At 40.2% G+C, this 20,456-nt stretch overlaps 1 protein-coding gene across 1 annotated transcript in view; it reads right to left on the bottom strand.

The window, feature by feature from the left end:
- Positions 1-6,583: 6,583 nt before the first annotated feature.
- GRAMD4 (GRAM domain containing 4) overlaps positions 6,584-20,456 on the bottom strand; it is a 75,204-nt gene continuing 61,331 nt past the window's right edge. Inside the window, exons 12-19 of the mRNA XM_084206224.1 lie at positions 19,718-19,761; positions 19,510-19,619; positions 18,143-18,297; positions 14,395-14,542; positions 13,844-13,937; positions 12,698-12,782; positions 10,955-11,023; positions 6,584-10,407 (exon numbers count right to left, since the gene is read on the bottom strand). Coding sequence (XP_084062350.1) covers positions 10,306-10,407; positions 10,955-11,023; positions 12,698-12,782; positions 13,844-13,937; positions 14,395-14,542; positions 18,143-18,297; positions 19,510-19,619; positions 19,718-19,761 — 807 coding nt within the window. The 3' untranslated portion in view covers positions 6,584-10,305. The remainder of the gene's footprint in view (positions 10,408-10,954; positions 11,024-12,697; positions 12,783-13,843; positions 13,938-14,394; positions 14,543-18,142; positions 18,298-19,509; positions 19,620-19,717; positions 19,762-20,456) is intronic.

Raw genomic sequence — 20,456 nt, 5'->3', positions numbered from 1 at the left:
CCCAACAGCTCAGCAGGCTCCTGCCTGTTACCCACCACAGCAGACAACAGGGCCTCTGCTCATTAAAAACATAAAATTAGACAGACCACGATGCTGCTTTTCCTAAAGAGAGCATCCAAACCAACATCTGATAAATATGCTTCATTTCCCACAGGGGCTTCCCTTTAAATTGGTTAGAAACCTCACTCAGCAGCTGTATGTCAGGGAAAAACTAACAAGGGAAAGGACATTTAAATTGCCTCAACCACATCAAGAGTAAGAGCAAGTGGAGACCAAGGGTCCCCTGAGCCCAGACTGGCTTGGCATAGCACAATCTCCCTGGCTCTGACAGCCACGTTTCAGATCCACAGGCTTAGGCCCCAAAAGGAGAGCCTAGGTGGTTCCTGCACTTCAGGAACTATACAAACCAGCATGAAACCAGACAGAAATTTGACCTAAGAGAAGAGGATAAGGGACATGGGACAGGGGAGACACTTTTTAATGGTGTCCCCCTCCCTTCACCATGGCTGCTCTCATGATCTTGACACAAGGAGAGTCTTCTCCTGTCAGGTGCTCAAGTCTTTGTTCATCAACTCATCCATCCCTGAGCAACCCAATGCAATTACCAAAATTTCTCCTGAAAGCAGGAGAAAAGTGTCTCTCCTTAGGGCTTTCTTGGCAGTAACAAAGAAACCCAACACCGTAATTCCTAAAAACAAGAACAAAAATTTAGAAGTAACTGAAGCCTGGCATCTATATTTTGATAATATATTCCCCACCAAAAATGTTAGCAGCACAGAGGATTCAAATACAGCGTTATAAAGTATTTCAGCCATAGAATAACATAAACAGCTTATAAAGTGTGATGTGTTTCCACGTGGGGCTTACAGATCAGGTTCCCAGAGCTGTCACAGGAACCCCTCAGCCTCAGCAGCACTGAGAGACAAAGTCAGCCCAACATTCCCCACCCTGCTCTGGTGCTGCTGGGCTCCACAGCTCGGGCAGCTCATGCTCTCCAAAAGCAAGGGGACAACATCATAAAGACCAGGACGAATACAGCAGATGCTGGAATCTCTGGCACCAGTGCAAGGAGGCAGATCTGGGGGCGTGTAAGTACAAGATAGCGTTCTTTGCAGGCTGAGGATATGGGGTGTAACAGGAGCAGGACATCCCCCATCTAAGGTGAGTTAGTCCTATCCTGGTTTTAAAAATAGCAAGTGTTAGATACTGTGTATACCTGCAAAACGTTTATACTCAGGCAGTTGTTGACTGGGATCTGGGATGCCTGAGCTTCCTCCCAGCCGCCGCTGCTGCTACCACCCGCAGCACATCTTACAACTTAAAGATGAGATTTTTTGCAAATATACAGGACAGCAGCAGGTTTTTTTTACATGGCTTAACAACCCAATCCTGTATCTATCTGCCTTTTATACCCCCTTTTATACCCCCTCAGCAGTGCCACCACCCACCAAGGCACCCTTGGCGGGAGCACGATGTGGCTGGGGCAGCTTTGGGAGCTGAAGTGGGAAAGCTACAGGGGCACGATGGGCAGCAGGAGCAGGCTGGGTGGGCTAAGGGTCTGGAAAAAAGAGGGGTAAGCTTTGCCAGCCTTCATGTGAATGCATCTGCTGTGCACAGAGAGGTTAAATTTTTGGCCCATTTTTTTCAGTGCACACAGCTACATATCCACAGGCACACATGGAGGTAAAGCAGGTAAAACTGAAGAGTAACGTGGGCTAAAAATGCAAATTAAATCAAAACCTCTTTAAATTTAAATTTAACATCGTCCGAGGTCCTTATTCGTGGTTTTTAGGATGAAAACACGCGACATACAGAAAACAGGCCTTCTTCTTCTGCAGGGAGGCTGTGAACAGCCATCCCCTCTTTGCTCCTGCTTCCAAGAGGGATAAATCTCACTCAGCATGGTCTCTGAGACAGCATGCTCAAACAAAAAAGCCCACGACCTCTCCTGGCTGTATTCCCTGCCTCCTCTCTGACCATCCCTGCTCTTATTGCAATGGCCCCAAAAGTTTGATGAGCAACAGCCACTCACCTTTTTTTTTTTTTTTTTTTTTTGCCAGCTCTAGCTGAAGTTTTGTGGGAAGGACTTGGCTACAAGTCAGTGCTTGAAGGAAGTGGATTTAGCAGACTAAACATACCTCTAACAACAGCATTTCAACTCTTTAAATATTTGCACAATCAAATGCAGATTGCACACACAGACATTTTAGCTCAGTTTCTTTGCATTATTCTTTATTACTATACGCTCAGGATTAGCCCTTAACATTTATCCAAGTTATATTCAAAAGTTACCTCTGAAATCTGACGGCCACTGCAAACCTGACAAGGGGAACAGAGGAAATTGTATGTCAGATCCCTTATGGCCACCAAGACCATGCCTGGGCTACAGATCAGGGCAGCCAAGCCAGGCTGTAACAGCCTCCTGTGCTTTCTGGAAAGGGGGATAATGCACTGCCCTCCTCACTGCTCTCATCCTGGGCTGGGCTCCTGCCGTTTCAGGAAGGTTTGGTGAGCCCCAGCATGGGCACAAGATAGGAAGCAGGAGGCAGGGAGCTCTTAGCTTGGCATGAAACCACAGTCACCTTAAAATGTTTGCTTGAGCAGAGCTCAGGTTTTTCAAGGTGTTTACCCAGTTGGACACGGAGCCTGGCACACCTGTAGAAGCAAGTGCTGACAGGCTCCTGTCATCTCCGAGTCAGGAGATGCACAGTAAGTCTTCACTGAGCTGTCCACATTGCCAGGAGTATAAAACAATAAAACTTCTCTTACAGTAGAAATAAATCTTAAGCAGGAGTTAGTAAAGCAGCAAGTTTAAGATGTTTGCTGAGGTTTAGAGGATTTTGTGTCTATTTTCCCAAGAAGTCACCAAACACAACTGGGATTCGCCACACAGTGACCTTGCATGATGACCACAGTTGTCACACTTGAAAATGTTTGCATGAGAGCAATACAGTAAAGCTAGATTTTTCATACAGACATTCTTTATACACTTCTGGGCATATTTAAATGAAGAGTCTCAACATATTTATACAGCTTTGAAGACAGTATCTCCCTTTTTCCAAAAGCCCTCCTGAACCCTGCTCAGCCGCAGATGGTGTGAGGAGCACCCACAGTCATCACAAGCCCAATTTTGGACTCAAAGCTGCCTCCCCTCATATTCCATCTGTCTTCCCTTCACCATTTCAGCCCTGCATCACCCAGGTAAAGTTCAGGGCTTAGCTGTGCTTTGCTTTCCTTGGAAAGTGCCCAGAGCCACTCAACTTGCAGAAGGATTTGAGCACAGACACAGCTGGCACCCCTCCATGAGCTGGGCATCAGGGCTGCTAATTTTGGTAAGTCACAGGGGTCCACACGCCATGAGAGCAATGTGCAGCTCCCTCTGTGAGCAGGAAAAGAGCTTTCTAAGGCATCTCCCCTGCCAGGCCAGTGCTGGGAGTAATGATGACATCCTGTGTAGCTTTGGAAACTTCTAGAGCATGTCCACTAACCAAGGCCAACACACTTGCTGCAGGCATCCAAAATGCAGGGTATGGCAAGAAAAGCACATCTGAAACACAGGAAAGCCCTGCATTATGAGAGTAAAGAAAGGTGTATGCATGTATTCCCACTTCATGAGAAATGTCCAGTGGAGGCTGCTGTCAGTTCACACTCCAGCACCCATCAACAGTTTTCTCCCAAATAACATCTAGAAGATTTAATCCTTTTTCCTTTTTTTACTTTTTGGCAAAGAGCTTCTTTTCACCCCAAAAACCCATTTCTACAAATATATAACTTGCATGATATTTTTAAGGACTGATAGGTTCAGAATCAACTCATGACTCTTATTCCTGCTATGTGGCTGGTTGATCTGTGACTGGCCAAAGACATTTCTGGTCAGGGGAAACATTTCTTCACAAAGCAAAACCAACGCTTTGTGAATACAGTCGCTTTGTTTACAGACTTTATACTAGGAATCCTTCCCAAATCCTTCCCAAATACTCATCAACTCTGACATAAACAACCTACAGAGAGGATTTGCAGAATTTTTCACTGACTTAGCCACAATGGGTTAAAAACCTTATGCCCTGGTACTCAAGAGACTGGCATGGAGATGCCTCAGCAAATAGCTCAGGCTCACATATTCCTTCCCAAACACCATTTTGCAGCAGGCAAAATCATCTATATCTACATTTGCTCCTCTGCAGATACATATTTTGCTCAACCAATGCTTGTACCAGTAAAACTGATTTTTCCAAGAAGAGATTGTTTGCTTTAAAGAGCTCACTCCACAATTTAAAGAATCATCTTCTTTCCCAGTCATGTAGATGATGAGGAGCAAAGACATGACAAATTAGCTTGAGAAAATGGAAGCCACTGAGTAAAACAAACCAGCAGATACAGCAATTTAGCTCCAATTTATACAAAATGGAAGAGGTGAAGGCAACTTTAGTGAACTTGTGACATGTTCATCTGGACATGGTCTGCCAGTATCTCTAAATAATCAGAACTGAAATTCCAGAGTTATTTTTGTGAGAGGAAGAAAACTGGAACAACGCTGAAGGAGAAAAACAAAGGTCAGAGGAACCACTAGAAAAGTTCTGAATTCAAAACTGTCATAGACAGCAAAGGAGAAATTCAGGAAATTTAGGAATGAAAAAAAAGAGGAACTTTTATCAATATTTGGTATTGAATAGGGAAGGATAGTGAAAAAGGAAAGCTGAAGGAGATCATTATCCATATACAACTATATGTAACAGAAATTGGAAAAGATGGAAGGAACTTCAGTAGAGAATATGAAAGCAGAAATTTTGCCTAATGCACATCTCAACTAGGCTTTGCAGCTTTCAAGGTACAGAAAAGTTCCAGCTATTTAATAACAGAAAAAGGTATTTATCTACCCCTCATCTCTCTGCTTCCCAGTCAAAGCCAACTTGACTAAATACAGCATCAGTTCAAGCTAAATCTAGTATTAAAGACATGCTCATAACTACATCCTTCAGGCACTGCATTACACCCACCTAACTTCTGGAGCATCCACAGCCCAGCGAGGACACTGTTGCTGCAAGGGACCTGATCCCTTTGCAATATCCCATCCTCTCTAAGACAAAAAATTAACTTTTTACATCTTCTGTATTTCCTACTTTTGAAATAAAAATATTCAAAAGTCTAGGATGAACCAATAATTAATGTACTAAACATTTAGCCTAATCTAAAAATTAAGAAGAGCAATTTAGTGAATCCAAGGATTCAGTAGAAGAACTCAGACTTAAATTGAAAATTACTTAAAAGTAACAGCAAAAAACCCCTCAGCTTCTCCAAGCTGTATGCTGTAACTGCCCTGTATCACTAATCCAGGGCTGCCCTGCCATGCCTTGCTCAGGTGCAGGAAGCCACCGTGTGTGGCTGGCACTGCAGACTGGGGCTGGAAAGATTTCTGCAGTGGGAACTGGAGCTCACTCAGCTCAATTCCATGTTTTCCATGGGCTGTTGAAGTGACCTTGACACAGCAAGCCCTGCTTTCAGGAAGACCAAGTCCCCTCACACATACCATGGTTTCCACAGCCAAAACCAGACTTTGGGGCTCCACAAGGCCTCAGGCAGGTGGGACTGAATCCAACCTCCGTGAGTGCTGCTGCAGGTGCAACTCATCTTGTGCAAACATTTAACAAAGAACACATCAAACCAGTACAAGAGGGAAGGATTCTCTGAACAAGTTAAGTGTTGTCAGAACACTTAAAATGCCAGCCCAAAACACCATTATATTGCCAGCTGCATTGCTGCCACCAGGAGAAAATGAAATATTGAAATGAGGAGAGCAGCACACATTCACGTGTGCTATTTCAGCTGAGCCAAACGCTTGGAGCACTGTGGAGGCAAACAAAGGGTCTGGATTAGATGACCTGGCAGCTCAGTGCCAGGGTTACGTTCCTGAGGGCACACAAAGGTCTGAGAATGCTGCAGAAGTGAGGGATGGGCTGGATGCAGGGATGCAGGGATGGGGGAGCCTGCCCAGTCACCCCCAGAGGGGCAGAGGGGACACACAGGCACAGCAGTGCAGGGTGTGAGCAGGGAGCTGAGGTGACACTGAGGCAGCAGAGCAGCTGCTCCTGCTTAGGGAATGCTGCTGCTGAGCACACCTCCCGCACAGCCTCGGGATGGAAAGGGTCTGTCCCACCTCCAGGGCCCACTGGAATGGGGCTCTGGCTGACAGGAGCTTGTACTGCTCCCAGCACTCTTGTGACATTCATACCCTCCTGCAGGGGCACCTTAGAAATCACTGCTGGCTTTTTCAGTCATTAAATTAACCCTGTAACTACAAAGGGACTGATGTACTCACAGAAAAGATCTAACCAAAACCATACGTGCACTCTCCAATAAATAGAAATATTTTAAATAAAAGTCAAGTTCCTTGGGCTTCAAAAGCAATGACACCCACCGGCTTCCCCCCAGAGATGGCTGTGCATCTGCCAAAAAGCACTAACTCACTTTGTTCCAAGAAATCAGGTGTGGTTTTGATAGGTAAATAACAGAAGTTTGCAAGAAGCATTAGCACAAAGCATTTTTAGGTTTATTTAAATAAAAATTATAATTTATACAAGACTTTTTAAACAAACAAGATTTTCTTAAAAAATGTACAGGGCAAATAATTTCATTATTTCAATTATTCATACAGTATAAGTCTTCTGTCGAACAAAAGTTACACTGATAATGAATTATTTACAATTTCAAAATATAGACTCAAACTTCAGACATAAAAATTTTCACATCCATTATATTTCAATGATTAGTAGAAATTAAACATCTGCCAAAATGTACAGAGTTCAATAAAAACTACCAATGTTTTCAAACAGGTTTAAGTAGCCAAAAAACAGGTACATCCTTTCATCTCTTCACAGTCGGGTAAAATTCCTTTTCTCTTTGCAGAACGAGGGTAGAGTTTTGCTGCTGGCATCCTGTGTGATGTTGCTACTAATAAATAGCTTGTTTCATTCAATCTTGCCTCAAAAATCTACAGTGCACAGAAAGGCATGATTTCATATTTCAGCTTGTTTCACTTTTGAATTTAAATGGTCAGTGATAAAGAATTAGTCAGTTTTCATCTCCCTTTTTAAACTGTCTTTAAAAGGGACTCAAACTAACCAATGAACTTCTAAAGAAGTTAAATCCAATTACACGTGAATGATCCAGACATCCACAGACATGAACAGAACTGCAAATATAAACAGCAATCAGACAGACAGAATGACAAGAACATCACTTTCAGCTATTTAAAGCACTTTAAATTAAGTGTTCCGACCCAGCCTGTTTCTGAAGTGCACCAGGCTGTACTGCAAAACTAAGTAGGAAGATTGGAATTTCAGGTGGGAGCTTCAGTGTGATCACACAAGTCCAGGATACATTCACTCACTGCCCATCCCCTCCTGCCCTCCAGAGGGTGCAGCGGGGAGAAAAGCCCGGGTAAACACCCAGAGGTCACCTTCAGTCTCTGAGGTCAGGGACACCACGGGAGCAGCTGTGCACCAGGGAAACCGGATAACCCAATGTAAAGTGAAATTTGCAAACTATGTACACAGATGTCTGTCAATTATATTACAACTCTATTAAAAAAAGCCAAAACAAAGAAGTCCAGTCTGTTTTCTCTGTACTAGAACCAAGGTTGCATTGCAGTTTGCACTAGGTTTGCTGCTTCAAGGATCGCTAACTTTTAAGTTCACGCTGGTAAAGCGTGGATTCATTTCAAACATCAGCACGTTAGATTTTACAAGACATTGCTAATTTCTTCAATCAGAAAATAAATTTTAAGAGTATATTGTACACATGAGGCGTTTCAGTCTGGGAAAAGGATAATGACATCTCTTCTCCCTCTCGGAAGCCTAGGTGTGGTTAATTGTCCTGGCACCAGCAGTATAGATCCTATAGCTCCTGCAGGAACCAGAATCTAGGACAACCCTGGACACGAGGGTCACCAGAGAAGGGTGGGAGGGGAGGAGGTAATAAGTGCAAGTCAACTGATTTCCTACTGAAACTGCTGTTATGATCAGAGTGAAGGTATAAATTACACTTGAAAAATGATACAAAAATAAGAAAAAGAGCATGCTCTCTGTAAAAAATATAGTTTTCTGTTTCTTAAAAAAAAAAAAAAAGGATAACCTTAAAACACATCCAAGCGATTTTCTTCTTAAGACAAAATGAATGAATCTGATTAAGATTTATATAACATTAAGCTATTTTAATGCCTATTTTTTAGCTGCACTTGCTATTCAAGGAAGATTCTAGAAAGAAAAGCCAAATTATAATATGTAGCAATTACAAAAAAGGTATTAACCCATTTTAAAGTAGTTTTGATGAGTAAGATTTAAGATCAATAATTTTTTCTTAAACATATAACCTGAATGTGTGAAGTTATGAAACCATAAATTGTCAAGCTACATCCACTTGAACGGTGGCAAAATGGATTTCCCACCAGTTCACTTGTATTTGAAGTTTCCAGGCCCTGAGTTACAGCATACCAAAGTTGGTCTTAGAAATGCACCCATTTTTCAGGTCATGTACAGACGTGTTCCAGTGCTACTCTAAAGTGAGAACTTGAAAATTGCATTTTAACCATTACAGTGGTTTCCTCCCCGTTCTTGCTTACATTTCCATCCAGGGCATACCCCATCAGTGTTTACAATACTCAAACAAATTATGATATTCAACACTACTGCTTCATATAACATTTGTATTAAGTTCTCATATCCTACCTTTTCATGGCCAGACTAAAATAAGGTTTGTACAGTTTGACCTCCACCTTCTTCATTACTCCTGTACTTATTGACACACTTCAAGTTAAAACTGTGCTAAGAGTTAAACACCCTTTGGTGTTTGCTACCCCTCTCCCTCATTCATTTTACCCTTTTCCTTACAAAGAAAGGAAATTCCCATTAAAAAAAAAAAAACAGAGAAAAAAATCCATGAAATTAAGTCTCATTTTACATAAGAATTTGCATCTCCATTGCTTTTTTTTGAGCCATTCATATAACGTCTGGAGACATGTATGCTACTCAAAAGACATAGCAAAGGAAAAGACACTCTGGAAGGCTTGGCATAACTCCTACTGTGCTTTCATGAAAATGCAAATAGAACTCTAAACCTCTCAGATGGGTGCTATTATATAGAGTATAAAAGCTCTCTAATATTAAAGACAAAGGTCAATATGTGCTTTGCTGCTAGACAGGCCTGAGAGAGTTTAGAGTGCAGCCTTCCTGTTTTACCTGGCAGTTGGGTTTAATTGTTATTAAAATTTAGTTCTGCATGGGGGAAGACAGAAGCACACCAACGCTCCTCAAATTATGCTTTGAGAGGAACTAGTGCTTTCAGCTGCTATATTATAGCATAATTTTATCACAGGGTAACTCAAGAAAAGAGCCAAATTAAAAAAGATCACATCTGAGTTTAGTTTCATTGTTCCCACCTCCCCAACACAAAAAGCCTTCAAGTCTTTAATGCATTAACATACAAACGCCTTGTACATGCAACATGTACAACAGCTGAGCCCTTCTAGGACAAGTACCTATAGAAATATAATTATAAGATGCCTAACATTTTAGGAACAACATTTTGGTGCCCTCTTTTATAAAAAGTATCTGCCTGCCTTCCATCCTCTTGCTTTGGTTAATGAGGAAAGGAAGATATACTTACAAACTTTCTACTCCAATTCACTGTACAAGTATTTTAAACATCTCTATGCAGGAAAAATTGAAGTTAACCAAATGAGTAAAACATCCTTCTGCAATGCAAAAATTAGCAAGGAGGAGTTATTTTAAATGCAGTTGTACATATGGAAATACTAAGAAGCTAATACTTCCTTGGTGTTGCCATCAGCTTTAATCAAGGACCCAATTAAAAACTCCAAGCTGAAGAAGGTGACTTCAGGCTGCTGCAGTCATCATTCTCACATCTCAGGGAAAAACAACTAAGATAAAGGGACAAATGAATCTCTAGTGACATCAGTGGAGATAAAGGGATCAATCTGTTATATAGTCAGGTCTCCGAGCATCTTCCCAGCTTTTAATGTCAGTAAATAAACATTAAAAGTGCTTAATGTGCAAGGCTAATAGTGATGATAGCACTTTCACTGTTTTCATTTGGTTTTTTTTGTCTTTTTTTACAAAAACCTTAAAAACAAACATGAAGGCATATATAAAATACACTTGGTTTATGTAACAGATAGAATATAAACCACCAGACAAGAAAAATTATTGCAAAATAGATGAGGATGTTCATTTTTTTCACTACCAAGTCATACAAGAAGGAAGTTTCCTTTAGCTCTTCCAAGATAAGACACTAGCTTTCTGTGCTGGATGATGCAGATGTTATTTTCATGTATTGGCTGAAAATTGCCTCAAAAGCTTCATCTCTGTGTACCATGGCACCAAACACCAAAGGCTAAAAGACAGAAAAAAACACATCATGTCAGTCCACAAAGAAAAAGAATTTCCTCTAGGTACATTTTTGTCAAGTCACTAGGAAGAGATTAATAGTGGTAGAAATGCATTGATAAAGTCAAAATAATGCTTTTATCTATTATATCCTTGACCACGTGGCATATTTTCTAATATTTTTTCATTTCCTTAAAAACTTCATCGGAGGGTCAGGCCCTCCCACCTCAAAGCCTCCTCCCCCATGGATACTCTCAAGCCAACAGCTTTTTGTTTCAGACTGCATAGGAGACTGCATGCCTGATGGAGGGTGCTGGGGAAAAGCTTTCTGAAGCATCAGAGTAAAACACTCCAGATGCACTAGACCAAGCTGAATATTTATACCATTAAAATTCTGAAGACAAACATACTAAATAATAGAGAAGGGAATTTTTTTTTAAAGAAAAAAAGCCAGCCACTGGCATAAGGGGATAAAAAAGCCTTGATGCTGGTACTAACCAGAGGAGGAAAAGAAGGTAAGAAATACAGCAATACAGATACAGCCAGCTACTTACTTTCTGTGTAGATGGTGTTGATACAGCAATACCCATCCCTGATCCCGGGAGAACAGAGAGCACTTTATACTAAAAAAAAAGCCAAAAAAAAGCACACACAAAGACATAAGATACCTTCTGTACCCAACAACTGCAAAAGATGCTGCAGAGGTGACACGATCCATCACTGGCCTGTCCTCCCAGCCATGACTAAGAGACCTCTAGTAAAGCAGGATGAAGCCAGCTGCCATTCTCTGGAGCCTCATTCTCCTGGACTTGCTGGGTGCAGCCTCACCTGGCCAGCCAGGAGCCTTCTCTCCCCTTCCTGCCAGGAGCTGCTGGGTGCAGCCCCAGCCCCACTGTGACATCAGTCCTGCCCCAGCCGTGGCGCGGGGAACGCAGGCAGCCGGACGGGGCACACCTGGGCTGGGTCTGAGAGCACCACCCACAGCTTCCCCTGCAGGGACATCCACCCACTCTTGGGAGGAACAGCAAGCAGATCAGAAAAGGCTTCTTTTTCAAAATTAGATAGAAAACAGGGTATCACACAGCCACAGCTTCATTAAGGTTGAAAAAGAGCTCCCAACTTTGACTGAACCACCATGTCATCTAAACCATAGCACCCAGTGGCACACATGGATTGCTTGCTTGTTTTTTTACAAAGTCCATAAAAATAAGAAGGAATACAGTTGGCTGAATTTGGGAGTATTTAGAGGGAGAAAGTGACATTCAAGTCAGACCTGGGTTTCCCACCTCCAAATAAAACCACAGTACTTTTTTATGCCTGACTGCATGATCCCTGTCTCATCTTCATTAAAAACACTACACAGATGCAAAAGAAACTTTATGGCAGTAAAGGCCTACTGAACAACAAAGTAAGTTGAAGCATGATGTTTGAAAGCCATTAATATAAATTATTAATTCCAGCAGGAATGTTCAGTTTGAGCATAAGCTGTCTGCTTTACAGACATGTCACAGAAAGAGAAGGAATTAATTTGAAAATTTGGATGTACTTATGCAGTAATAGACACCAGGCTGAGGTGTTTCTTTGCTCAACATGATTTAATCTGTGGTAAGGATGCAGCAGAAAGCAAGGGTGTCTGTGCTCAAGATAGGGACAAGTTCAGAAAGGGTAACAAAAAGTGATGTTAAAGGATATAGAGAGTGGTGCAAGGCACCAGTGAAGCCATTAGTAACGACAGGCTGATAAACCTCAAACAGAGGAAGGACAACATTGACCTTGCTATGCTTCCAGCCTTCCACTTCTTGCCTCTGTTACTGATGGGTCCCAACTAGATGAAACTCCAGTCCATCCCAGTCTGGCTATTCTAATGATCTGCCTTTCTCCACTGACAACAATCCTGCCTCCCTCTAAGGCACCTACTTTTTAGATGATGCATCTATCAATAGTCACACCCAAACTGAAGTTAGTGAAACACAATTCCTGCTACCAATAGATCTTCTTAAGGCCTACACTGCTCTGGTCAACACTGGAGTTAGTAAACAACATAACTTAAAGTTTAAAAAAAATGCAGGAGTGTAAGAGTTTAGTAAACTAGTTTGTCTTTATGCTTAGAGCAAGTTTGCTTGTGCTGAGTCAGAAAACACAGTTCTGTGAAACATTCATAATCAAAGAATGACATTTCACTTATATAAATTATTAGTGGCATGCTTTTCCAAAATAACAAAAGCACAAATGCAAAACATGACTAGCTGAACAGAAAACCAGTTTTCTCCCCTATCTGCAACACCAACCAGACATACCTTCTGGATATCTGTTATGTCCAACAGCTTTATAACTTTATTTCTTTTTGATGAACCGGATTTTGAGCTTTCAAAGCACAAGTAACTGAAAACAAGAAAACAACATTTTGATAGAGTGTTTTAAAATAAATTTCTAAAATATCCTCTTGTATCTTCTGAAGTTTGAAATCTCACAAGTTAAAATAACTTTTAAAATAAAAAAAGACATTCAGTTCAGTTATGCCTTCTAACTTAGTGCAAACATTTATAAATTCTAGCAGCTGGCTGGTGTGTCTGAAAGCCCAGAACATACAGTATGCATACACACAACAATTCTTGTATTTATATCACTGCACTGAATGGTTAAACCTGACAAGCATTTTAAAGACACACAAGGGACATATATCCTTAAACAGTTGAAATACCAAATGTCAAAAGGCTTATACATCTTTCACCATCCTAAAAGAAGATTAATGAGAAACACTGTGTTAGTTTCACGTTATTGTGCTGCAGACAAAAGCTCAGATTTCTAAACACTGGAGAGCAGCCTCTATCACTAGGTGACACTGCATACAGATGAGCTTTACTTCCTTTCATTACACTCCAAAGGAATTTCAGTGCACGACCCAGACAGTAATGACCACAGCTATTCAGTCCTGGGAGGCTGGGAGGTAAGTAAGGAAATTTTAAAAAACAACCACTCACCCATAAAAATTTGAATCCAAGGCTTATTTTCCAGTTTTCTTTTTTTGTTGCTGTTATTTCAAGGAAGCTACACATTCAGCTTGCTTGAAAAAAAGCCCAAACTAAGAATATTTGTCAAATAGCTGTTGATCACAATTTTCAAAGTTCACTTAGGTTTTAGGTTTCTATTCTAGTATCTATACAGTTAGTATGTTATCCACATCAGGAGCTGGAGCTTCTAACAGCTCTCTGCACAGAGCTACTTTGCATTCCTATAAAAGCCTTTCCAAGGCAAAATCTCATCTGTTAAGCGTAGCCACACACCAGGTTCAGCTCTCCCTCTCCTGTGATGCCTCAGTGAGGTTGCAAAGCACCTTGAAATGGCATTTTTGTTTCAAAACATTATTAAAAGACCCATTTTAGATTCAAACACTTCAATGTCTTGAATTTCCCTCCTAAGGAAGCGTGGAGTGCATGACTCACTTTTCTGTGACATAAAGAACTCCGTTCCTGATGTAGTCTGTTGGCATCTTCCGATCTCTGTTGATCAAGCAACAGCGCCAGCCATTTTCACACACTGGAAAAGGCATAACGAGAAATCTGACTTTAAGAAAAAGAAAGAGACTGGCACTATCCCCAACAGTCTCCTTATACAATAGAAAACACTGAATATTAAACTTTAGATACCTAAAAGTGCTTAGAAAGAAAAGCCTAAATCTTGTGTTCTAGACGCCATAATATCTGTTTTAACACTCATTATGAAAAAATAAAGAAAATAAAACCACCCACACAATTATTCCCTTTAACTTGACTACTGGATTTGCATAACCATAAAAGGAACACCAGGCTGTGCACTCTTTCCAAGAGCTGCAAGGGTATGGAATGAAAGAGACCACCTCCATTCATCCTAATTTAAAGCAAGACCTTTAAATCAAAAGCTTACACCTACACAATGCACAGAAAAGGAATTCAACTTTAAATTATCCTTGGCTTTTTACAAAATATTCTAATGTAGCCTTCCTATGGCATCATACCTGGCAAAGGACGTTCGTTCTCTGGCAGGTTAAAAACTTCATGGAAATTTCCTCTCTTGGTGGTATGAAAACGACTTGTGTCTTCATCTTTGCTTATTCCAGTGGGGGCACTTGAGCCCACGTAACTCCTGGAGGTTGCTGTTTGAAGCTGCAGAAAAAGAAAGAAGATTCTAAAATCTGAGCAGCAACATTTGAGCTACACTCTCAAAAATAATTTAGCTAAATACTCTTTCTAAAAAAAAAATTAGAATCTATAATGCAACAATTTTCATTAACTACTTCCACAGATTAACGTCAGACTAGTGCACTATGCTGCTGCTAGAGCACAAGCTCTGATATGGTACCTGAACATAACCTTTCAAAGTGCTGCCCTTTGATGGACACACTTTGCTGGGATGAAGCACACGGTGCTAAATGTATCTATCTTAAAATATCATTTTTCTACAGTAAAGGCTATGTCTCATTAGATACAGTTTAGTCACTGCAAACAGCTCCAATGATTGTAACTAGTGGGATTACTAAGAGACAATATATTATCAGTACTTGGTTTGTTTTCAAGAGATAACAAAGTATTACTGCACAAAAGAAGTTAGAAAGAAAAAAGAGGAAAAAAAAAAAGCCACACAGAACTGCATAAGCTCATTACGAATACAAATGCTGGAAATGAAAGGAAGTTTTCCACACTATGATCCATACCTTTTCATGCCCTGACAGCTAGCAGGAAAAGAAACAAACAACACAAATGTGACAGTGACAAAAGAAAAAAAGTGAAACCTATTTAACAGTATAATACACAGAATAAAACATTAACTGAGTGGCACTGCAAGATTTTGCTCACAAACCAAAAGACTACACACAATGAATGCAATTAAAAAAAAGGTAGGAGTGGTTAGAGCACACCAGTTCAAATTAATTCAGGTTGCATTAGAATCAGTGATCTTTTCTGTGCTTTGAAGTTGCACTGAATTTTGAGAGTGTTGACACATAAAATCCGAATGGTTGTTGGCATCCTTGGGAAGGAAAAAAGTAGTATGGAGTTCCTAAAACCATAGTACTTGAGTAAAACCTACTTTTAAACAGAGACTAAAAGTCACTGGAGACTGCTCTGGCAACAAGCCTCGCTTCTGGAAGGACAGCAGGCAGGTTCCTTTGGACAGCCTGCCTGCACTTCCATTTTCATCTTGGTGGGCACCACAGGATTCCAAGAGCTGGCACTAGCAGCTCTGCTCTTAGCCCTCCCATGGACATGCAGTTAAACACCTGGCAAACTGACAACATGCAAGCTCAGGACTAAGCTCTTCTCCTGTAAAGGCTCAGTGCTGCTGAAGGCCAAGCAGCCTTCAGCTGCTTTTTTGTTACTCTGCACTAAATTGGCAGCACTCAACACGTCACAGGATTTACACACTAAGAAAAGAAATCCAAAGCAAATGCAAACTTGTGAACTGCAATTGCTAACTAGAAACCAGACTGACAAAACAGGCACAGCAGAAGGCATTTGCCATCCACCCTTTTAGGGTACCTGTAAGACAATGATGCCTCAGGGGAAAAAAACAAAGTAAGTTAAGTGGAAAGCAAATGGCTGGTGGTAACTAATATCACTTCTGCGGGGCTGAGTCCCTGGAACCAAGGAAAATAACAGCTTCTTCAACCATCTCTGTTCCACTAAAGATGAAAAGAACTTTCTGAAGGCCTTAGACAAGCTATTTGGCTGCACATGCACACAAGCAGGTCAAGCACCATGGTCCAAAATATAAAAATGATCAAAGCAAGAGGTCTAAGGCTCTTTGTGCTGGAATAAGGACTATTTCTGCTCTCTGCTACACTGCTTCCTACCTACCTGCTATATAAAGAGATTAAGAAAATGGAGTTTAAACTTCAGTATCATTACCCATCTGGTGGCTGAAAATATGAGTAGTTCTGCCCTTACTTCTAGTCCTGCCTAACACATGCAAATGTTTCCTCTTACCACTCAGCCTTGAGACAACCCACAGCCAATTACTAAGAGAAAAGCATTTCCAGAAGCCTTAAATCGGCCTGGAAACGATTGGATTTGTAATGCTGGAAGAGTCCTGATTGTCTAAAAATGTCACCAGCAACCTGGAGGTATTCCCTCCCTTTCACCTGATCTGCCATCAGCTTTTGACATACAACCTTCACCCATTGATACTGCTGTCAGGACTGCTCTCTAAGGACATAAGGTCAGAGTGTGGCACAGGCAATTAATATTGCATTGTGTCTAAGTTTACTCTGCCTTGTACACTACTTAGTAATAAGAAGCCAAAGCAAATGCACATGCTGGCACTACATGTTTTGGGCTCTGCCTTTCCTAGGAAAAAAAAAATTAAAACCCTCTTTGGTTTTTACCTTTTAGTACAAAAATCTATTTTTCATACTATGAGGTTTGCAGAAATCTCTCAAGGGGTAAGGAAATTTCTCTAAAATTACTGAGATAAAGACAAAAGGAATCATTACTCTCTAAGTTAATGGACTCAAGTTTAACAATTCAGAATCTTTCCACCTCTAAGGCAGATTAGAGAGACTCAGCAATATGATGTCACAACTACCACAGTATGTGAAAGATAACCTGTAAGTGGGAGAAGCACAGAAGCTTTTAAGATCATCTTCTGCAAGCAAGAGAAATACAGGCCATGGATGGCTTCATCCAAGTGCTTATTTACCCATCTCATCCCTTGGAAAACAGGAACAGAAGACTCACTTTCTGTAAGAAACTATCTTTGTTCACTTCCTTCTGAAATATTCAATTGTGCTACAGTTATTTTACCACCCTCTGCTCCACCATCCCCCAAGTCCCAGATTTCCTCTTAACAACTGAGGGTTCACATCTTATCCCTTTCACTCTCCCGTTGCATCCCAGGCTGAATTACTGCTCAGTACTGAGCATTTCAGACAGTACTCAGAAACTCCATGAATGCAATCAGATATTGTGCTAAGGAGCATTAAGCAAATGCTAAAACGGCATTTGACTCAAGGTTTACTACAATTATTTTAATTTTTAAATGAACAAACATTGACAAATCCAGGGATATGGAAAACCCTGACTCAGTTACCATGTCAGGCCCCAAAAAGAATTTACTGAGATGCACAAAACACAATACTTAGTGATTTAACTATGACATTTAAAAAAAAAGAAAATGTACTGCTGGAGTATGACATGAAGTCATTTATCACCGCTATGCTAAAAGGTCACCTAATAAAAATAACCATGAGACATCATGTCTAAATATGTAAACTACCTTACTACCTTTGTTAGTGATTATCCCATTAGAAGCTGCACATTATACTCAAGCCTTTATCTATTTTTTTAACTGCACTTCAATTTAAGTAAGTATGTAAATTTCCACTGAAAAAGGATGTCTAAGAATAGAGGAAGTGGATACAAAAAGACTGTATCTGACAACAGAATTACACAGAATGTAGATTAAAGAAATTGGTATGAATATGGATGATATTATATTTGTGTGTGTAGCTTCAAGATTCACAGCATATCTATAGATACATACAATTTTTGATAACTGATTCCTTTCACACAAGAAACAGAATTCACAGAAGAACTGTAAATCTTGAAAATAATAAAAAAAGGGATATTACAATCAACTAACATTGATTGTAAGGATTTAATTAACGTTCTCTCTAATGTGCTCTAGTCACTGGAGGAAAGGAAAAGGGAGAAAGGGATCTGATTTTCAGAGGCTGAGAACATAGGGACAAAAAGATTCATTACCCTTACCCGTCTCGACACTGTGGCATTGGACCTTTCTTTGAGCTGAGGATCTGTCAGGAGACTTATCCAGATGATATAAGGAGTATCATACTTAGCTCTTAGTCTAGGGCATCGTTTGAAGATAAAATCAATAAGGAAAAACTTGACTCCAGCATAGAGCCCTGAAAAAAAGGTCACTTCAGTTTGAATGCTGAAGAGGCATTAAGAACATCACTGTTTTGATCATATTTTCAGAAGTTCACAAATGAAACAGAATTCTGTATATTTAATCACAGTGTTAAAACCATTCTCCTAGGTTTACTATTTTGTTATTCTTCTTCCAACACCAGAAAATTATTTTTCTTTCCTTCCCATCCCCAGTTCTTTTAAACATTTACATAGCCATTATTATGCAGAAGAACATTTGAATAATTCAAACATATGCTCCTTATTAGCAGAAGCATTCTGAAAACATTATATACTACCAAAACAAAAAGCACACCAGAGCATTCAACTATGCAGCTCCTGCAAGAATTTTAATGGCAACAGAGGGCTCTCATGTACTACATAAAACTATCTTCCAGTCCCAACTCTTATCTCATAAAAGTTATTTCCTTGCATTCTGCCATTCAAAATGGGCTTAAAATACTCTCACAAAACTTTACCAAGCGCAATTCAGATCTCCTGAGAGTCAAACAATTATTCCTCACACACCTAAATTCAATTGCTGTGTCAAGCAAACCTACATTTAAGTTCAAGCAAACAAAATTTGAAGTTCAGTGCCACTAAAAGTAATGCTCATTTGATTACATCATGACTTTAATGAAAAAAAATTATAGTTCTTGGTTCCCAGTACAGGGCTTCATACCTTAGCAAAGAGTCTCATGATGTAGTGAGAACCCTCTTCTCAATTCCCAGCTGAGACTGAGGGTAACAGACCCACCTAGTCTGTTCATGCTGTCTAGCCCATCCTCCAAGTTTTACCAGTAATCCCACTAACACTTTTATTTTTTTTCCTACATTGTCATTTTCATGCCTCCTGTGCCATGCCACAAATTTCATCTACAAGGATGTATGAGCAAAAAACCCTCAACATACAGGATTTTCCAGAAGCCTTGGAGCTGACAGTCTGAGAAGTTCTGCTAACAGCTCATCGTAGACTTCTCCTCTTCAAGAAGCAAAAGCATTATCCAGTCTTTTCCTATTATACACTGAGATGGTTTTCAAAATGGTCATGACAAATGATGCCAAGCACAATGAAAATACTTTAGAACACTGCATGATTTATTAATGCAGGTTTTCTCTCTTAAACTCTAAAATTCTCCCTCTAAAGATCATGCAAGTTTTAACCATTAAGTCTAGACCGTAACAAGTGAATTATTTATCGTGTTTACCCAATGCAAGCCCAATAATCCTGTAGGGCAAAAAGCAGGATGCAATAAAAGCTGCCCATAGAGCAATGTAGAGCTTCTGTGTTATTTCTGGCTGGACCCACATGAACAAGCTGAAAACAAAAAAGAAGCAAAATTTTATTACCAGTGTTACAGATATTGGTCAAGTCTTGTTTTAAAAGGGAAGAAATTCTCACATCAGGTAACTTACTTTTTAAATTTCTCCAGTATGTCTGCCATCTTGCCAAAAAGGTTCTGCAAAAGAAGCAAGAGAATTAAAACCAAGTCCTACATTGTTTTGGTGGTTTTTGTCCATAATGAAAACAAATAGCTTTCTGACTTTGTTGGTAAGCAATTCCCAGAAGTGACTTTTTTAAAACTAATTTTTAAACATTTATGTACTTCACAACTGAGTAAATACAGAACAGAATAGCAATACATGATGACTTCCATATCATTTAACCTTGTTCTGTAACTTGTGATTGAACCTTACAAGTGAAGAAACTATTTGATCCCACTCTCATGACTGGAAAGCATTTACATTATTGCAAATACTTTAAATTAAGCTGTCAATCTAAGAGTGAAGAGCTTCTGTTAGTAGGTAACAGAACTGAAGGTCTCTTCAGACATTTTGAGTACTGAAATTTCAGGAAGTGGTATCTGAGTTCATCAAAAGGACTATTAGCTTCTTGGAAACAGACCATTATCAGGTTTCATAATAAACCATTGGAGACAGCAGATTTCAACTAATTCCAACAAATGGGGAGGCAACTGACCCCTGCTCAGGACTCAGGCCATATTCTCTGACCAATCCTTACTGTCAGAGCACCTGAAAATTTCACCTTCCCAATAAATTTCCAGAGGTGTTCATATAAACATGCACCAGCCCCAGCAGAAGGAAGGAGCTGAGCAGGCACAGTGAGCAGGGAAGGTTAAACAAACCCCTTCTG

Source organism: Fringilla coelebs (assembly GCF_963513975.1).
Source record: "Fringilla coelebs genome assembly, chromosome: 5".
In the NCBI taxonomy this organism is placed as follows: Eukaryota; Metazoa; Chordata; class Aves; order Passeriformes; family Fringillidae; genus Fringilla; species Fringilla coelebs.
Note: the sequence above shows the minus strand (reverse complement) of the source record. Positions and strands in the feature narration are given on the sequence as shown.